Source organism: Chroicocephalus ridibundus, chromosome 2, assembly GCF_963924245.1.
Source record: "Chroicocephalus ridibundus chromosome 2, bChrRid1.1, whole genome shotgun sequence".
NCBI classification, from domain to species: Eukaryota; Metazoa; Chordata; class Aves; order Charadriiformes; family Laridae; genus Chroicocephalus; species Chroicocephalus ridibundus.
Genome location: NC_086285.1, coordinates 131,935,990 through 131,953,560, shown reverse-complemented (window position 1 = coordinate 131,953,560; position 17,571 = coordinate 131,935,990). Strand labels below are relative to the sequence as shown.

The 17,571-nt window shown below is 41.1% G+C and overlaps 1 protein-coding gene across 1 annotated transcript in view; it reads left to right on the top strand.

Annotated features, from left to right (window-relative positions):
- Positions 1 to 17,150, top strand: part of CPA6 (carboxypeptidase A6) — an 85,216-nt gene extending 68,066 nt beyond the window's left edge. Inside the window, exons 7-11 of the mRNA XM_063324016.1 lie at positions 3,730 to 3,840; positions 4,090 to 4,180; positions 8,817 to 9,019; positions 14,170 to 14,254; positions 15,865 to 17,150. Coding sequence (XP_063180086.1) covers positions 3,730 to 3,840; positions 4,090 to 4,180; positions 8,817 to 9,019; positions 14,170 to 14,254; positions 15,865 to 16,052 — 678 coding nt within the window. The 3' untranslated portion in view covers positions 16,053 to 17,150. The remainder of the gene's footprint in view (positions 1 to 3,729; positions 3,841 to 4,089; positions 4,181 to 8,816; positions 9,020 to 14,169; positions 14,255 to 15,864) is intronic.
- Positions 17,151 to 17,571: the final 421 nt, after the last annotated feature.

Here is a 17,571-nt window from a genome sequence, read left to right as displayed (position 1 = left end):
AAATCCCTTTTAAACTCTTGCCTTTTATTGCCTTGTCAGTTTACGATATAGCTCTTCTGTTCACTTTGTCCCCCAGATTCAATTTCCTATGGACCAGATCCTCATCCAGCCCGAGCTGGGCTCGCTCTATCAACAACAACCACTCTGCCCATCCAGATGATCGACCCCCCTCCTATTAATCATTGGTCCTTTCCCCCATCCCCCAGGCAGATTGCTCGGTGTTGGCAGGGTTCCTGTATCATCTGTTCATTCACTAATAACACTATTCAGCATTTATTGGGCCAGCCTGGCGCTCTGCGCGCTCAGCAGCAAAGCTGCTATTGATTGCATGGTGGGGAAGCAGAATCAAGCCGTATAAGGTCACATTACTCTGTATTCTGAGGGCTCTGTGCAAACTACAATGCCGTTAATTCACTGATGATTTATATTCGTCTTGCTTGTGTCATAGCGAAGAGAAAATGTTTCAACACTGCCGGGGAGGGGCGGGGGGTCGGTTTACGTGATCATTGCTCAGAGGATTTGAGAGTCACGTCACAAAAGGCAAGTTGTGGGCTGTGCTCCAGCAAGGACACACCTTAGTAGCTGTAAGGCACATTGCCAAAGACCTCCCTGTTAAGGGAGGTAAGATTTATAAGCTCTGTGTTACCTGATGGCATATATCAAACAAAATTGCCGGATAAAAACAGTATGAAGGACAAAATATTTTCAGCGGAAAGAGTGAATATGATCTCACTCACACCAGGTTACACCATCTACACTCTTGCTTTCCATGAAGAAGAAAGTTGCACCAGGTCCGTTACATTTTTAATTAAATGCTACTCTAAAAGGGTAACCAAATTATTGAGATAAAGCATGTATGCTATAAAGAATAGAATTGAATGAATGACATATTTGGCTCTAAATCAACTTTAAGACTTAAAACTTTGAAGAGTATTACTGGGGACTGTAATGCTTTCTAAAGTCTCTCATAGTATTCTGTCCATGACAGCAGATATTAAAGTAACACAGAGTAAGTAGCTTTAAAAAATGAAAAGGTGCTTGGCATTTTGCAGTCTATATTTTGTTTCTGTTTTTAAATGGTGGTGCTTTTACTTACCAAGAAAAATATATTCTTCACAGGATTTAAAACATATTGAACATTAAAAAGTCTTAATTCAAATATTTTCATTACGTCACTTTTTGGAAATTTGGAAAGGTTCTGAAAAATTTCCAAAGCTCATCCACGCAATTTTTGAGGAGTGTATTACCTCAAATTAATTAATTATTGGAAGTTATTTTAAGGAGGTTATTTTAAAAGTGTTTTAAAGAGCTTAATCTTATAGCATTTGCAGTTTAAAATACAGTCTCTATAACCCTACAGTGTAACAAAATGAATAATTGCAGATGTAACTGACAGCAAAAGAATGGCATATGGAAATACAGATACAAGCAAATATGCCAATCTCATTATCACTGATATGTAAATACCCATCATGGAGAAACAACACAAGCTTAATGTGTTAATACTGCCTAAAAAGAGAAAAGCATTAAAAAGTCAAGTGGTGTGTGGTGATTTACTTCCTCCCCAACCAAATTACTTCTCCCTGAAATAAGCATGACAAAAACGTTCATTTTCCTTGGCTCATATTTTAGAGAACAACTTGGTTCTGTTTCCACTGTGAGAACAGTCTTACAGATTTAATATCCATACTTATCATATAGGCTCTTAATCCTGTGAAGGTTGAAGTGCAGAGCTAGCTTAATGCACGGAGTAGCCCTAGTTACTTCAGTATGTATGTGTATTCTGCACGTGGAACATCTATGAAGCACAGCCCTTGTTTTCACGGTCATTACTTTTGAGTAACCATTCCTTTCTCTTTTGACAAAATTACTTTTTACTATAAATAATATATATATTATATTTACTGTAAATAATATTTGTATTTACTGTAAATAATAATAGAATATAATAACTATTACCTGCATACCGATATTTTTATGTAAATGTATTTGTAGCCCTGATGTGGCTTCCTAATACAAGTACATTGAATTTCAATGCTATACCATTCCAGCTAAGAATCTTCAGGGGATTTCTGGCACGTGGGCTGGGGGACCTGTGACCTCTGCGTTGGCCAGGGACTTTTTCCCATGCAGCCCACGGCTCCGCCAAGCTTCCCCTCAAAAGCCCACTGTCATCCCCTTCTCCCCTGCGACAGCCCTGCCCTCTTTCAGCATCTCGTCCCACCCTGCGGTGCTCCACGCCGTGCTGCCTACGTCTCCTGTCATTCCGCGCTGTGCCCCCTTTGCCCTCTCTCGCTCACCTTCCCCTCCTCTCGCCTGGCTGAGAACGGCGGAGAGGCTGGGAGCGGAGTGGCGCTGGGTGACTCGGTGGCTTCGCAGGGGGATGGCGCGCAGCTTTGGATCGGCAAGCGAGGCCGAAGGACCTGCACGTGCGGAGCACCACTGAGAGGGATGCTGAGGCCGGGTGAGGAGAAAGCAATTTATAACAGAGCAGTGGTTAATGAATGCCTTAGAAAAAGCATTTAGAACTCTCACTAGGCCCTCAATAAAGAAAAAAAAATATGTTCAAACTCCTCCATGAGTAAATTTCAGGCCCAGACATGTCCAGTTGTGTGGGTATTTCTTAAGGATATTCCACAAAATGCATCTGTCAGCTCCAGTGGCAGCTTCAATAATCCAAACAGCTGCATGGTTAGGAGCCCAGAAGTATTGAATTCCTGTACTTCACACTGTTCCCTGGCATTTGTCAACTAAAAAGCTTTTAGCTTAGGTTTATTTCAGAGAAAACGTTTCCCTTTGTCCCCCCAAAGACGTTACTTCTTGGATCTGGAGGGCCAGAAATACCGCGGAGCAGGAGGCGGTAATCACAGCACCAGGAGGAGAGGAGCCAGCCTCTGACATCCCTTTGAACCCAGTGTCAGCGTGACGCACTTGCCACCTGCCAGGTGAAGCACTTGCGTCCTCCCCTTACAGAATCAAGACAAGCTTTGAAAGTTGCAAGTTTGATGAGAAGGAACAGTTTTTGGAACAGCACATGGAGTCCGAGCTTCCAGAAACAGCTAAAGGAGCACCTCTGGTACTAGCAAACAGAACTGCTGAGGAGCCTCTGTTTCTAAGATGTAGAACGGAAAAAAAATACTTTCCCTACCTAGACTTCCTCTACTAACCTTTATCCATGAGGTTCTCCAAAAGTAGAAGGTTTTCTACATTATAAAGGAATAAGCTGCCTATATGAACGATTGTGCATATAGTAAGTGACCTTGCATACAACAAAAGCTTATGTAATGTGAGCCTTAAATGCTTTAAGACATGCTCTGACCTTGCCAAATCATCACCTGGTGGAAACAACAGCGCTTCATTGTCTTACAGGAGCTACACTTGTTTCCTCAACTAAGAATCTATTCCACTTCCACCTCCTACGTCAAGAAACACTTTGTACGCATTTGCTTCTCTGTAATGCGAGTTGTATTTTCTTGGCTATTGAAAGTAACTAAGAAGCAGAGACAACAGGGTCTTTTGAACACCTTTGTCACATGGTCACATGCTGCCTTTAATGACATTTGCAGGACGATGTCAGCCTTTCAAGCACAGCTCGAAGGATGTCAGTGGTGCTGTGAGATCAGGTCTCCGTACTGCCAGAGGCCACATGACTGTCTTAGCCTGTCACAATACTTAATCGGGAAATTATTTTTATTATGGAAATTACCTTCTTTGGCTTTTCTGCTTTAGGCTCTTCAGACATACCAGACTGATCCTGCCATGAGAAAGATGCTGACTCAGCTGTATTTCTACATCATGCCTGTATTTAATGTGGATGGATATCATTTTAGCTGGACAAATGTAAGTAGTATTAGTAGAAGTACTCAAAAAAATGTTCAACAGGAAAGATCGAATGGTTGCTGCATCATTCAAAGGTGACTTTCTGTATAATCTGATCCATCACTTTGTGGCATGCAAAATGGAAGTAAATTACTCCATTTAAAATATAATACTGAATATGTTGACCAGAGTTGGTTTGTTATGTGTACAAATGGATTTTTGCCAAACTGTAGTAATATTGCTATTTAACTATTTTATAACTTATGTTAGGATCGATTTTGGAGAAAAACAAGATCAAAGAACACACGGTTTCGGTGTCATGGTGTTGATGCTAATCGCAACTGGAAAGTGAAATGGTGTGGTAAGTCTGGAGATACTTTGGTCCACTAGTTCAGATTACCCTGTATTTAATTACCCAACAGAGTAAGTAGGTTAGATCACATCCGTTGTGTTCTCTTTTCCGTAGTTGAAGTTGAAGGTACTTTCCCATAAAGCCACAAGCCAGGGCTCGAATCTTCCTTCTAGCTTCTAAAAAAATAAAAGTCCCGAACTTTGGAAAGACACATCTCATCACAAGTAAAAAGTTTTCATGGCAAGGGTGGCAAAAGCAAAAAAAAGGAAATACAGCTATTCTGTATTTCTGCAATCATGTAAATAATTTGAAGCACAGTAATGAGCCTGGCCCATCACATTTCCAAATCTACCTGACTACAACTTTAGGAAACATTCAACCTTCATTTTATTTAATTCGTCATTTCTCTGAAATGGATTTAGCTTTGGAAATGCCAGACTTGCTGTCTTTGCCTCACAGAGAATTGTCTGAGAATATTTTAAGACCATTATTATTAGTGATTTAATAAAGAAAGAAGGTGCTTCTAAATGCATAGAGATCCAATTTTAAACTCCCAGCACTTCTGTAAATACTTTCATAAAAATTGACCTCAATTTTGCATAGAGAATGCAGCAGTAATGAAAATACTAGCAGAGTTGGAACGCGTCCACTGAAGAAGAAATGGTATTTTATTAAATCTTACAGCAAGACAGTGCAACTCGCACAGGAGTAAGCAGCCGTACAAGTTCTGGTGCAGCAGACATAGCACTCTGTTGTGAAATACAGCAATATAGACCTGGTTCTTCTGCTGACCTGCTCTCCCTTCTTGGGCAACCTCCTTCACCTCTCTGTGCAGCTGTTTTCTCCTCCAGCATTCATCCGCCTTCCTTATTTACATTATGAACTTGTAAAGACAGAAATTGTGTTTGCACAGCGCTGGCGCAACCGCCCTCCCTTCAGCCCGTCCCTCTTCCACTGGAAGTCTCTAGATGTTTCCACAATACTCCAGTCACTTGCAGCAGGAGCAAGCACTGTACAGCCTGGCTTGCAGCGATCGGATTCTTTTAGTGGATTTTTGAGAACTGTAAGGATAAAAGCGAGTGTGAATAATCTGCCTGGGGAGATTACAAATGAGGTGAGAGTGAACAGAAACAGGCATTCAATACAGTATGGACTTGTGAAATATGCTTCCAATTTTTTTCGACTCTACTCGCAGTAAGGAGAGGACTGACACAGAAGCAGTTACAGAAAGCCTGTGTTAGCTGAGAATCCCTCCACCACAGAAGATAGTCCCAGGGCTGCTACCATGATCTATAAGGCAATTTTATGCTGCAAAAATAATGTAAAAATGAACCGAAGTCCTGCATCAATGTTACCATCTTTTTACCTAAGTAAGTCAGAACTGCAGGTATTTTGGGGACATAAATTTACTGTTCAGGAGATAGCCACCGGCATAGTTGGAATGAACAGTTCTCTTACAAAGTCTTCAGAGCCATATATAGGTACCTATCAGTGCAACATTAATAGTCACACAGTGCATTTTCTTTCTAGACCTGATGAATCTTTCTTGGGTTCAAATCACTTTGCTCCTCCCTCTTCTTGCTCCTCAGATGCTGCTTTAAAGCACACTTAGTTACTCAGTCCTGAAAATGTTTGCTTTGTTTTCAGTAAAAAACATTTTTTCTAGGCTGAGTGAAACGACAATGAAACACATGCACATTGCGTGTTGTAATCCACTACCTGTTGCATTTCTCCCCTGCACCAAACATCAAAGACAGGTCCCCACCCCCAGTTTAAAAAATAAAAATTCATTCAAGGTTGCTTGTCATCCCATCAAGCACCGTCTCCGCTTCCCACGCCAGACCCCAAACTCCATCAGATTCTCTATTTTGCCAGAGAATAAAGAGATCTTTCATGACTGGTGTTCAGAAGATCCTCACCCGGCGCCCCATATTCTCATTAATCTGACACTAAATGAGGCAGAGGAGAATCTGGATCATATCACACTTTGAGGCTTGAATAATCATGGTGTGTTTGACATTTAATACTACCTATGCTTGTTGAAAACCTTTTAATTCAGTTCAGTCGCACTTACAATTTGGGGAGAAGGCTTGAACTTCACCGTGGGGCTTCCAGGCAGGTGTGTTGTGTCAGAATCTGGCCCCGGCAAAGGCGCCGAACGCTAGCTTGCCGTGAGCTAGTTGGTAAAGATAACACAGCATCCCTTCTGCTTTCCTATTCCCTTCCAGTGCAGGTCTTTGATGTCAGCTTTATGATGCTTCTGTGTTCTCTAGAGGCTGAGAAAAGGGCCATATCACTGATTGTGGTAGATTTCGCTTTGCGGCACCCCATGCCCAAAATAGTGCACAGAAATTGCACACAGACCCAAGCGAATACTGACAGCAAAATGTCTGGGTAGAAATGCTCCTTGCAACGTATATTTATGTGCAATAGCTTGCACAAGGGTTTAATGTTCATGAAATAAATAGCAACTTTAAAGCCAATAATGAGGTACTTAGAAATAAATTATGTCATAGGGCAAATCCAGTTAAAGGGGTTGCATCCGAAGCCCCCAAGAGAGTAGCAGTGGGAGTTAAAATTTCCAATGCACTCCAGTCTCCAGTGCACCCCATTGCTCACTGAGGACAGTTCCCCACACTGGCAGAAGAATTGGCTGCGAGGAAGTTTGAGAATCATGCTCCAGCTTGTCCGTCCTCCCAGTCTGCCTTCTGTACCAGAGCATTGGTTTGATCAGTCTCGGCACACATTTCCTTTGTACATTTGATCTCATGGTGGATGTTGGAGGATACTTCTCCTCCCCCGGTATGCTATCAGGTACAAAAATAAGGCAGCATGGTGACATTTTATGTGATTCCATTTTCTTGTCATGACTGTAACTCAGAAATTTCGCAGGAGTTGATATGTACTGCATTGCCTTTTTCTTTCTTCTTGTGTTACTTTAAAAGAACTTACAGCATGAAAATTGAGAATATCCTTACATTATCCAAGGCCACCATGGAAACCCTCTCTTTTTACTTCCAGCCAGCTTCACTTAAGGAAGAACATTAACTACGGCTGGGATTGCAAATGGCTTGTGACAGTAGGCTGGACAGTTTAGAGAGTTTTTTCTTCACTGAAAGTCACTAAACTGAGCCATATTTTACCATTGGGTCATTTTACCATTAGCTTGTTGGATTTTGCTGTTTATTAACAGTGATGCCCATTTTCATGATTCAGTATACAACACTGTTACAGAAGATGTAGTATCCATGAAAAAAAACAAAGGCTCCAGAGGCTCTGTTAAATAGCTCTCCTTTAGCTCTATTATCCAACAAGACATCGAGGCAGAGTGCTCTTGGGATTTGGATGACTTGGTGGCCATCTGTTCTGCAGGGAGGAGACCATCTGCCCTCTATATAACCCCTCCATATCCACTGCAATCTAAGCACTAATACCTTTTCCAATCCCCACCTGTGACCATTGAATGGTAGCCTCAGTTTTCATATTACAAATGAAGCTGCAGCATGAAATTCTTCCACTTTTTTTAGCATTAGGTTGACTGCATAACCCCGGTTTTGTTCATATTATTATGCCTTCTCACACACTGCTCTTTTCTTATTATTTGAAGATGGGAGTACTTACTATACAAAAGAAAGCTAATAAAACACTGCTTTTGTAAGTCCCTGATGACACCGGGGAATGTTGCAAACAAACTATTATTATTTTGCAGGTCAGTGTAAAACATGTGGTATTTTGAAATCACTGTGGATAAAAGAGTGGATTTGCATAAATATTGTTCTTTTATGCACAGACCCTAAGCTGTAAATGAGATGGTGGCTTAGATCCAGAATTGGTAAACGATAAAGGAGCCACTGCCATGTCTCCTTTCTGAGTTTCATCTTTCAGTACCTCACGGGATATTGCATGCAGGCTACACTTCTGCAGCTTACTGCCACCTGAGCAGGTTGACGTGGGAAAAGATATCCTCACAACTGAACCCCTGCACCAAACTTGAAGGAAAAATAAGCCCTGTGCAAAGTGAGATGATTTCTATTTTAGCTAACTGAACAATCATCCCATGCGGCTTCTCATTTTTCCCCCATAAGGTTTGCAAGAGTAAAAATAGGCAGTAGTCAGGGACTATTCTCATGTCTTAAACCGGTTTTTAAGATAATGCCTTTTGAGGTTATCTACCTACCATTGTAACCATCACTGTAGTAACTAGTATGTTAAAATGCTCTTAAAAGCTAGGTTTGTCTTGGCAGTGACTAGTGAAAGAGGTACAGCACTCTAAATTTCAAATAGACCAACTGAGACCCTTCAATAGTTTTAATACTGGAATGCTATCAGAAAATGTGCCCCTTATACAAAAAGACAGGGAAGAAAATACAGTCAAGTCAGACTCTCCTTTTTCCGTTGGGTTGAAAAGATGTCCTTTGGGGAAAACTGCATGTAGTTGGCCAATTGGCAACTTGGTGTATCTACTAGATGACTGAGCAGATCACTGTACTGAGGTCCCACTGGCTCATGCCCATCAGTCACAAGAAAGCAATTTGTTTATTGCTTTTCACACTTTTGCATGCAGGCCCACACAGGCTGAGCCAGAAGCTGATCTTTAGAAATTCTCCATGATCACTTACCATCAACTTTCTTTGTCAATCTCTAGATGAAGGTGCTTCATTTCACCCATGCGACGACACCTACTGTGGTCCCTTTCCTGAATCAGAGCCTGAAGTAAAGGCTGTTGCTCATTTTCTCCGGAAACATCGGAAACAAATAAAAGCCTATTTGTCCTTCCACGCATATGCACAGATGCTGCTGTACCCTTACTCTTACAAATACGCAACTATTCCAAACTTCAGCTGCGTGGTAAGTACATTAAAACTTGGGGGAATATGGTTCCCTATATAATATTTTTTTGGTACATCTTGTTTTGAGAGGAGACTTTTTTCTTCAATACTTTGCACATATTTAATATTGAGAGGAGACTTGTTTCTTCAATACTTTGCACATATTTAATATCGAGCAGTATTTATTCTGGTTCCGTTTGCAATCACGTTTCTGGTTATATAACCTTCATTCAAAGTGAGTCAGCGGTAATTTGATTAAAATGGTATAGTGCCTTCCATCCATCAGTCCCTTTAAATTACTTTATAGGATAAATCCCTGGGTTTTAATTATAGTTATTATCATTTTATTTAATTAACTGTAATGGGAATTGTGTAGTAAAGTCCTTGGGCATCTAGCTGAAATTCTGTCCCTTCATGCTCAGAACTTAAACACTAGAAGCACAAAGAAGATCATCTTCTATTTTATGAACAAAATAAAATCAAAATGGTTTATATTTATCAGTTAGAGCAGAAATCTTGTAATTTCACAAAAAGTAAAGCTTCTATCCCTTTACATATCATCCTGCTCAGATGTAGTGTGTTTACCCCTTTAAGACAAGCAGCTAATTAACATCAGGTGCTTTGGAGTTTTTGTCTATTAGAAGAATAAATTAATAAGAGTATGGTTTTTGATGCAAGCCTATTGATTTACAAATATGTACATTTCGTGTATTCCATGCTCATCCAAACACAAGAGAACTATTCCCTCTGCTCACAGTTTGAGGCCTGTTTTTCAGCAGCCTCCTGTACGTAAAACCCTCCCTGTGGCTTATTCTCTCAGGCACATGCGGCTTAAGCTTCACTTTCTGTTTGCTCCTGCTCACAGACACACATTGCACCAAGCGGTAGCGAGCCTCTTTCTTTCGCCCTCAGTCCCTGGTAAAATTACATTGTCTGTATATCGCCCATTTTGACGTTGCAAGCTGCAGTGACGTTTAACTTAGTAGTTTAAGCTAGGTTACTCCAAAAGGAGCTTAACCACACCTTAGATTTATCCTGTGCAGAATAAATGACGATGTTAGTCCCTGGAGCTTCACTGAAGTTTCACTCAGCTGCCCTCTCAGGATGCTGAGCAGCCAGCACGCCACAAACTGAACTCTCTTTGTGGGTTTATTTCTGTTAAGACACTTAATTTCAGCAGCTACTAAAAATTCTCCTGTCTGATGTCATTCTTGGGAAACAGAGCAAATTAGAAGTTAACTAAGCAGCCAGAGGAGCTAAAAATATGAGACGTGGGGACCGGCCACCCAACTTTTCGTTGACTGTGAATAAATCCATGAGCCTTCTTTTTATTCTACCCTTTATTCACATCGCTCTTTTGGGATGTGGCAAAAGGAAAGAGGAGCTCCCCAAGTGAATTACTGACTGTTACTTACCAAAAAACATAGACTGGGAATTCAAAACCAGGGGATCTCATTCCTTTGAAGACCAGCAGGTGCAAGCACATTTTTTTTTAAGAACAGACAAGACAGCAGAAGTTGAAGACATAGTCTTAGGAAGAAAGAGCATCAGCTCTGCAAGAAGAGGACTGCTGGGTATCTTGATGAAAATACATAATACTCTCGATTAGTAACATAAGGCAATAGCGGGAAATTCTTTGTAAGGAAAAGGAGTTTTCACACATACCAGTAAATCTTCGGTGTATACTGTTCTTGTTGCTGAAGGGCTATTTCCATTCTAAGACAGGGCGTAACTGCCCCTTAGCACACACACTCTACCTTTCCGTCCAAAGGAGCCCAGGTTTTGATGAGTAGTAGGTGTTCGCCAGGTTTGCGAGGCCTTGGAGCAGGCTTCTCCTCAGACGGAGTGGAGCACAGACCTAAAGGGACAAAGAAAGACACTGTTTTAGACAACAGCCCTGGACAAATGGAAGCCAAATGCCAGTTCTGAATGTTTTGCCAGTATTTGGACTCTATACTTCTTTTTATTGCAGTGGGTAAAAAAGAACAGGGAGGTCAGAATAAGAAACTGAAGTAATTTCCTGTTATTTAGAAAGCTTGTTATGAGGATCATAGTGAAAATAAATGGATTACTGTTGCTTATTTATTTGTTTTTAATATTTGCCTACAGCCAAAGGCTCCATCCCCTGGTGGCTCTGAAATGAATGGTCTTTAATATTTGAAGTGTCTGAAATGGTGTCTTAGGCTGAGGTTTCAGATTCTCCAGGTCTCTTGGAGAATTACAGTGAGCTGGAACGCAGCAGATCTCTCTTTCCTGCTGCTGATGGAACCAGCTTTGTTGGTATACACGGACTGTGTACAGTGGACAACTGTAGGGCTCCACGTGCATAGCAGATGAATAACATTTGGTGTTATTAAGGCGGGCACAATTAATCCTGAGCAGAAGAAAGGGTGTTTCTGTTTGGGTCGTATCGTTCTAGTGAGCTGTCAGTTACCATTTCGATTAAAGTGTTCAATTATTCAGAGTTGCTTTGAAACCGGAGAGCTGTGTACTGATCACAACGTGCATATTCTGTTCTAATTTAGGCACATGTCTCTTATTAACACTCTCCTGAAATCTGTTCTTTTAAGATACTTAAAATGAAAGTGCACTTTTAGATTGAAAAAAACAGCAGAAACATTCATCCACCTCAACAGTTTTAAATTTCACCTACTTTTTATCCCTTTTCTTCCTGTACAAATGCCTTAGTGTTTGCAGTGAACTTAAACGGCACAACTGAGTTTGTGTATGTCTTTGCAAAAATCTGGTAATTTTAAGTGAAGCTTTCTCCTTGAGGATGTTCAAAGACTGGTTTCCTGGATTTATTCAGGATCCGACCTGCCACTATGTGATGCATTTGAGAACTGTCCCCTTCTTTGGGCATATAACTCCAACAGTGAAAGCAGGCAGCACCCCCCCAAGGCAAAGAGCATTGAGCTCACAGTGCCCAGGGACGCCTGCCTACGTGGTGGACATGGACTTGGGTCACTCCTGGGCTGGCCTTTGGGCAGTTGCTGCCTCTGCACAGAACCCAGTACTGTTGTGCTGGTTTTAAACAGGCCTTGCCAAACTATTTCTTTAGAAAGATTTCAACAGGGCTTGCTTATGTTGAGTCATTGCTGTACAATGAGTAACTCATGCATGGGGAGTCTTCTCCTATGTGGCTATGCACCTTTCCATGGTGCATTTACCAGGACATTGCTGTCCACCTATCTCAGCCCCCTTAGGTGAGCCCACTCCCTTGGCATCAGGCCTGTTGCCAGGCTATCCCAGCTCCACACCATGGCCCCAGGATGGTAAGTGCTGGGTATAGCTTGCCAAATTTCTGTTGAGCAACTGACCCTGGCACCTGGGGCTCCAGTGCAGGCACTAGACAACAGCCCCGGGCTGCAGCTGGAGCTCCCCACTCCCCAGAGCCCTGAGAGGTCCCACTGCCACCACTGTGGCCTCACACCGCCACCTCGCCGCCCTCACAGAGTCCGACACCTCTGACCCCTTCATGGGTCTTGTGTGTCATGACTCAACAGAAGTTGAGGCATCTGTAAGGGAAGGGGGAGACCCAAGCAACAGCACTTCCCTCTTTCTCAGACCTCCTCCCACCTCATCTTTGGTGTTAGGGTGAGTCATAAGCTGTCCCTCTGCATCAGCTGGTGACCACTTCCCGCCCTGGCAGAAGTTCCCGGCAGCACTGACTTCAGTGGTTCCTGCCTCCATGCACTCTCTCATGGAGGTAGCAAGAGGAAGAGAAGGGGCAAGCTGAAAATGTCAGAGTCTCCGGCCAAGAAACAAACAAACAAACAAACAAACAAATCTAATTGTGCCTAAAGGATTTTTATAATTGAGTAAAAAAGTGCTCTTCCATTTGCTAAGAGCAGTTCTCAGTGTAAAATAGACTCTCCTAAGCCCTACTTGCTGGCCAGTAAGTGAAAATGAACTTTTCTTTTTTTCTGGAGTGACATTTTAAAGCAGTTTTCTCTGGCTTCTCTACTTGGGCAGACAAAGACCCACAGCAGGAATGCCTGCATGGGTCAGACTGGGGATTAAGCCAGAATCCCGATTCCTGCCAATGGCAAACAAGTGGAAGGTTAAGGAAAGTGTATAAACAGAAAGGCAAGTATAAAGTGAGCCTTCCCCAGTGCATTCATCAAGTGCCTGATGAATAACAAGGTAAGGACCAAGTTCATGAAGACTTGCATAAACTGAAACCTACAGCTCTTCAGTTCACAGGAATAAAACAATTAAAAAAACAAACATTGCAGCTTTTGAACCCAGTGGTTCAAAGTCCAGCAGTTTCTAAGTCCAGTGGTGGTCATTTCTTGCTCTCTGTAGGGAGATGGCTTTGCGTTTTCCTATATATTCCCAGCCTCCACTGTACCTTCTCCGGGATCTTTCTTTGGTATCATAATATTCTTTTTTCTTTTGAACATGTGCATCCTTTGTCTGTGTTTGGATGCGCTTTCCACATGTAAGCCTCAGAATTTGCCATGGGCCAGGCCCATGTCTCAGGCACCCCATCTCACAGGAACCTCCTACACAGACTGCATCCATATGGATGTTGAAATGTAGGTGCGGATTTTCCCCATACAGTACTGAAATCACATTTCCGCAATAGTGGGAAGAGTTCTCCAAGCCTACATCATCTGGCCCAAGAGAAAGTTAGACCATCAGTGAACACTGATCTGTCCATCATCAGAGATTCAGGACTGGAATTTGCATCCTTCCTTCTTCCCACCCCGCTCACTGAACCACTGTGGAGTGCCACCAAGAGACGAGGTTTAGTGGACTGGAAATGCATCCACAGTTACTGCCAGAAAATTCCTGCATGGCTTTTAAACTGCGTAAAAAGGAGATTATTTCATCTCATGGTCTCACATGTTGCCTAACTTTGTTGTGTCACTAAATTGGTATATATACCTATAATTACAAAATACTTAATGGCTCATCATTCACAGTGCAGTGAGCTGCTCTATGCCATGAAAATACCAAATCAAGTTTTCCAAAGAATTAGGGAATTGCCGTCAATAAAAGTAAATAATAATTTATCCTTTAAAATAATTTTAGATTAGCTGCCATGGACTCAAGGAACACAGCATCGTGCCGGAAGTCAACGATGCATTGCTCAGGTTCCAATCCCATTACAGTATTTAATTCAAAGTCTAATTTATGTATTTGTTTTTCTCCCCCCCACAGGAATTAGCAGCCTATAATGCTGTTAATGCTCTTCATTCAGCCTACGGTATAAGATACAGATATGGTCCTGCATCTAGCACTTTGTGTAAGTTTTCCTCTGGCACAGGTTTGTGACTTTGACCTACCTATAGTAAGAAGGAGATTACCCGTATTAAAACAAAGAAAGCAAACACTGTTTAAAGTGAACTTTGTTCCAGTTGTGGATGGTGAGGAAGGCGGAAGATGAAATTTTGTAACTGATTCAGTCAGTTGATTGCAGTAAGATTAACTCGATGCAATAAAAGAGATTAAACTGCAATGCATTTGAGAGGCGAAATCCAGCAAATAGCATATAAATACAGATATTTTTAAAACAAAAGATAAAGCAAGATCTTAAAAAGCATGTCTTTATCAGATACTGTAAACGCAATACTAAGTTATAGAATATTTGTGAAGAACTAATTCAAAGTAGGTTTTGTTTTTCACCATTACTTTGCCTCTCCTTCTGTGCAATTGTGATAGATAAAACTATTCATAGAGCTCATTCTAAAATTTAGGATGATCTCTTTAAAAGCTAGATTTCAAGTGCTTCTGTGTCTAGATGATGATAAATGATAGCAATGGTATCTTTATTTGGACATCTTCTATTTTTCAGAAAGCAATTTCAAAAGCATTTTTCCCTATAACAAAGTATCTTTAAAAGATGCCTTTTAAATATGTAATGACATCTGTCAGGCAAGCTCTCCACATAGACAAGTAAGAGAAGAAGAAGTTCAATAGGTTTCAATGCAACACTTTTTTTTTATTATTACTGAAACTATGAGGCCTGAATGCTCTCGGTAATGCTAACAGACATTGAAAAAGTGAGAAGCTTAAGTAAATAGCAAGATTTTTCACAAGTAACCACCTGCATCTCCTCTGCTGTTCCTGTGTTTTGGCTAGAGCTCTACTTTATTGTGGGCCTCCATCCCCACAGCACAGTCGTCATCTCGTGCTCATTACAGCGCAGTCAGTCGCTATGTCAAAGGAAGAGCAGTGTGAATTAATGCCAGAATCGCACAGAAGACAGCAGGCCACATGAGAGATGGATCTTTATATAAACATAAGTGTCTTGGGTAATCAACATATGGAGATAACGAAAGCATGAGAAGCACATTTCCTCGGGAAGGTTTGTTAATATTAGACACCACCTATGCAAATGCTCTTCATGCTGCAAAGAAATGGTGAGAAAACAAGGCAGAAATGAAAAGAATTTTAAAAGCACTTTGAAAAGGAGAATGTAGATTACTTTGTCAACTTTCTCCCTTCTCCCTGCAAAAGTTAAACCTAGGAGCGTGCAGAGCTACAGTCCAGCTGGGAGATCTTTGTGGAAGCAAAGCTTTAGACTACACCCTCCTGGGGACAGGAACAGTTTGAGGCTTTACTTTAAATGTTCTCTTTTATTAAAGTTTTGCTTTCCACAAAAAAAAGTTATTTATTAATTTTTTCCCTGCGAAAATCAAGGATCTAATCCTGTATTGTGCTGAGCACCTTTCACCAGGTGCTGGGCCCCCATGCCCTCCTCTGAAGGGTGTTCGGGATCAGGGCAAGCAACAGCTGGGGCTGCAAGTATATATACTGAGTCCTGGAGACAAAATGCCACAAGAACCCTCCGGTGCTTTCAACATGACCTGCATTTAACATATTTTAAAATTTTCTCTGACTTCCCTCTTTCAGATGTGAGTTCTGGTAGCTCTATGGACTGGGCCTACAAAAATGGCATCCCCTACGCGTTTGCATTTGAACTGCGTGACACCGGCCATTTTGGATTTTTACTTCCCGAGACGCTGATCAAGCCAACCTGCACAGAGACCATGCTCGCAGTTAAAAATATAACTCTTCATCTCCTGAAGAAATGTCATTGAGAGCTATTTCTAGGAGCTGGAAGTGAGTGCATTACTCCCAGTGCTGATGCCTTTCAGTGCATTCAGTTGCCATTCTAAGCTTGGCCACTTCAAAATTACAGAAGCTAATGGGAAATATGGTGTTGTTTCTACCAGATCCACTTGGCGGGAAATCAAAAAAATAATTTAATATCTGCTCTACAAAAGCCCATGCAGTTGATATACTAACGTAGTTACCAGTTTGGAGTAAAATAGTCTGGTTTTTTTTGCAATAAAGCTTTGATTCTGCAACTCCAGTGGGGCAGGTCCAGGTCCACATACAGGTGCCTGAAATAAAACTCTACTTCCAGACAGTCCCTGGCCTTAGTCCTTTCCATAACAGGAAGAATTCCCTTAGTGGGGTCTCTTGAACCGATGGATAAAGCTTACATTCACGTGTATGTACTCTGTGACCCAACACAGGCCCGTGTCTAATGTCAGTAAACGGCATATATTGCAGCTGGCCGCGCTGCAAGTGGCAACGTGGCTTTGTTCTGCATGTATACAGACATATGTATATGCACTTTTGTCATTTTTTTTTCATGTAATGCAAGAATTTGACCCAAGGTTTGGGGGGACGGACTCAAAATCAACATATTGCCTTTGAGAAATGTAACTTTCCTAGACCTGTGTAAGAACGATAATGAAATATTATTGAGATATACAATACTCTGCTTTATGGAGAGACCATAGCTGACAAAGCAACTTGCCATGACTTGGAACTTGGACGCAGGCAGTCGACTGGTGCATCGGGGTTCTGCTGTAGTCAGTGTCTGCCCATTTCCACCAGCTGAAGATCTGGCCTTAAACTGTAATTAACTGATGTTAACTGATGTTTTATTTATCGGTATTCTTGCAGTGAGTTCTGTAGCTCTATGGCTGTGTGGCTGTTCTTCTTGGAAGTCGTATTTTTTGCATGTTTTAAAGGAATTAATAATAGATTCTTAAGTGGGCCGGAGGTGAAAGCAGCAGCTTTACAGCTGAAATACAGTGAATAAGCACCATGTTTGAAAGAATAATAATGAAAGCACAGAGAATATAACAACTTGTTGAGGGTTTTTTGGTACTTTTAAAATAGTATTTTTTTGATCTTATTATATCTGCAAAAGCATATATTTTACTTTATTAATTTTGAGTTTTATCTTATGCTATAACATGTTAAATAAAACATATTTGTTAATAAAATCATCAAAGGCTTTTGAAGTATTCTTCATATTTCATTTAATCTTTAAAGCTTTAGTTCAAGGATGTGACAATTTCACCGATCTATAAAACATACTGACACCAAGGATGCAATATTTTAAAAAACCCACATCCTCTTTAAATAAGTACTCAAATTTAGCAAATGGGCAACCTTTACGAGGTATTAGAAAACCCTGTATTTAGTTAAGAATACCATTGTTTTCAGGACTGCAAAAGGCAATCAGTGAGCAAAGATGACAGAATTGCATTCTATTTGTTTAATATTTTGTTATTAAAAAGTATTTATTTTAAACAAGCT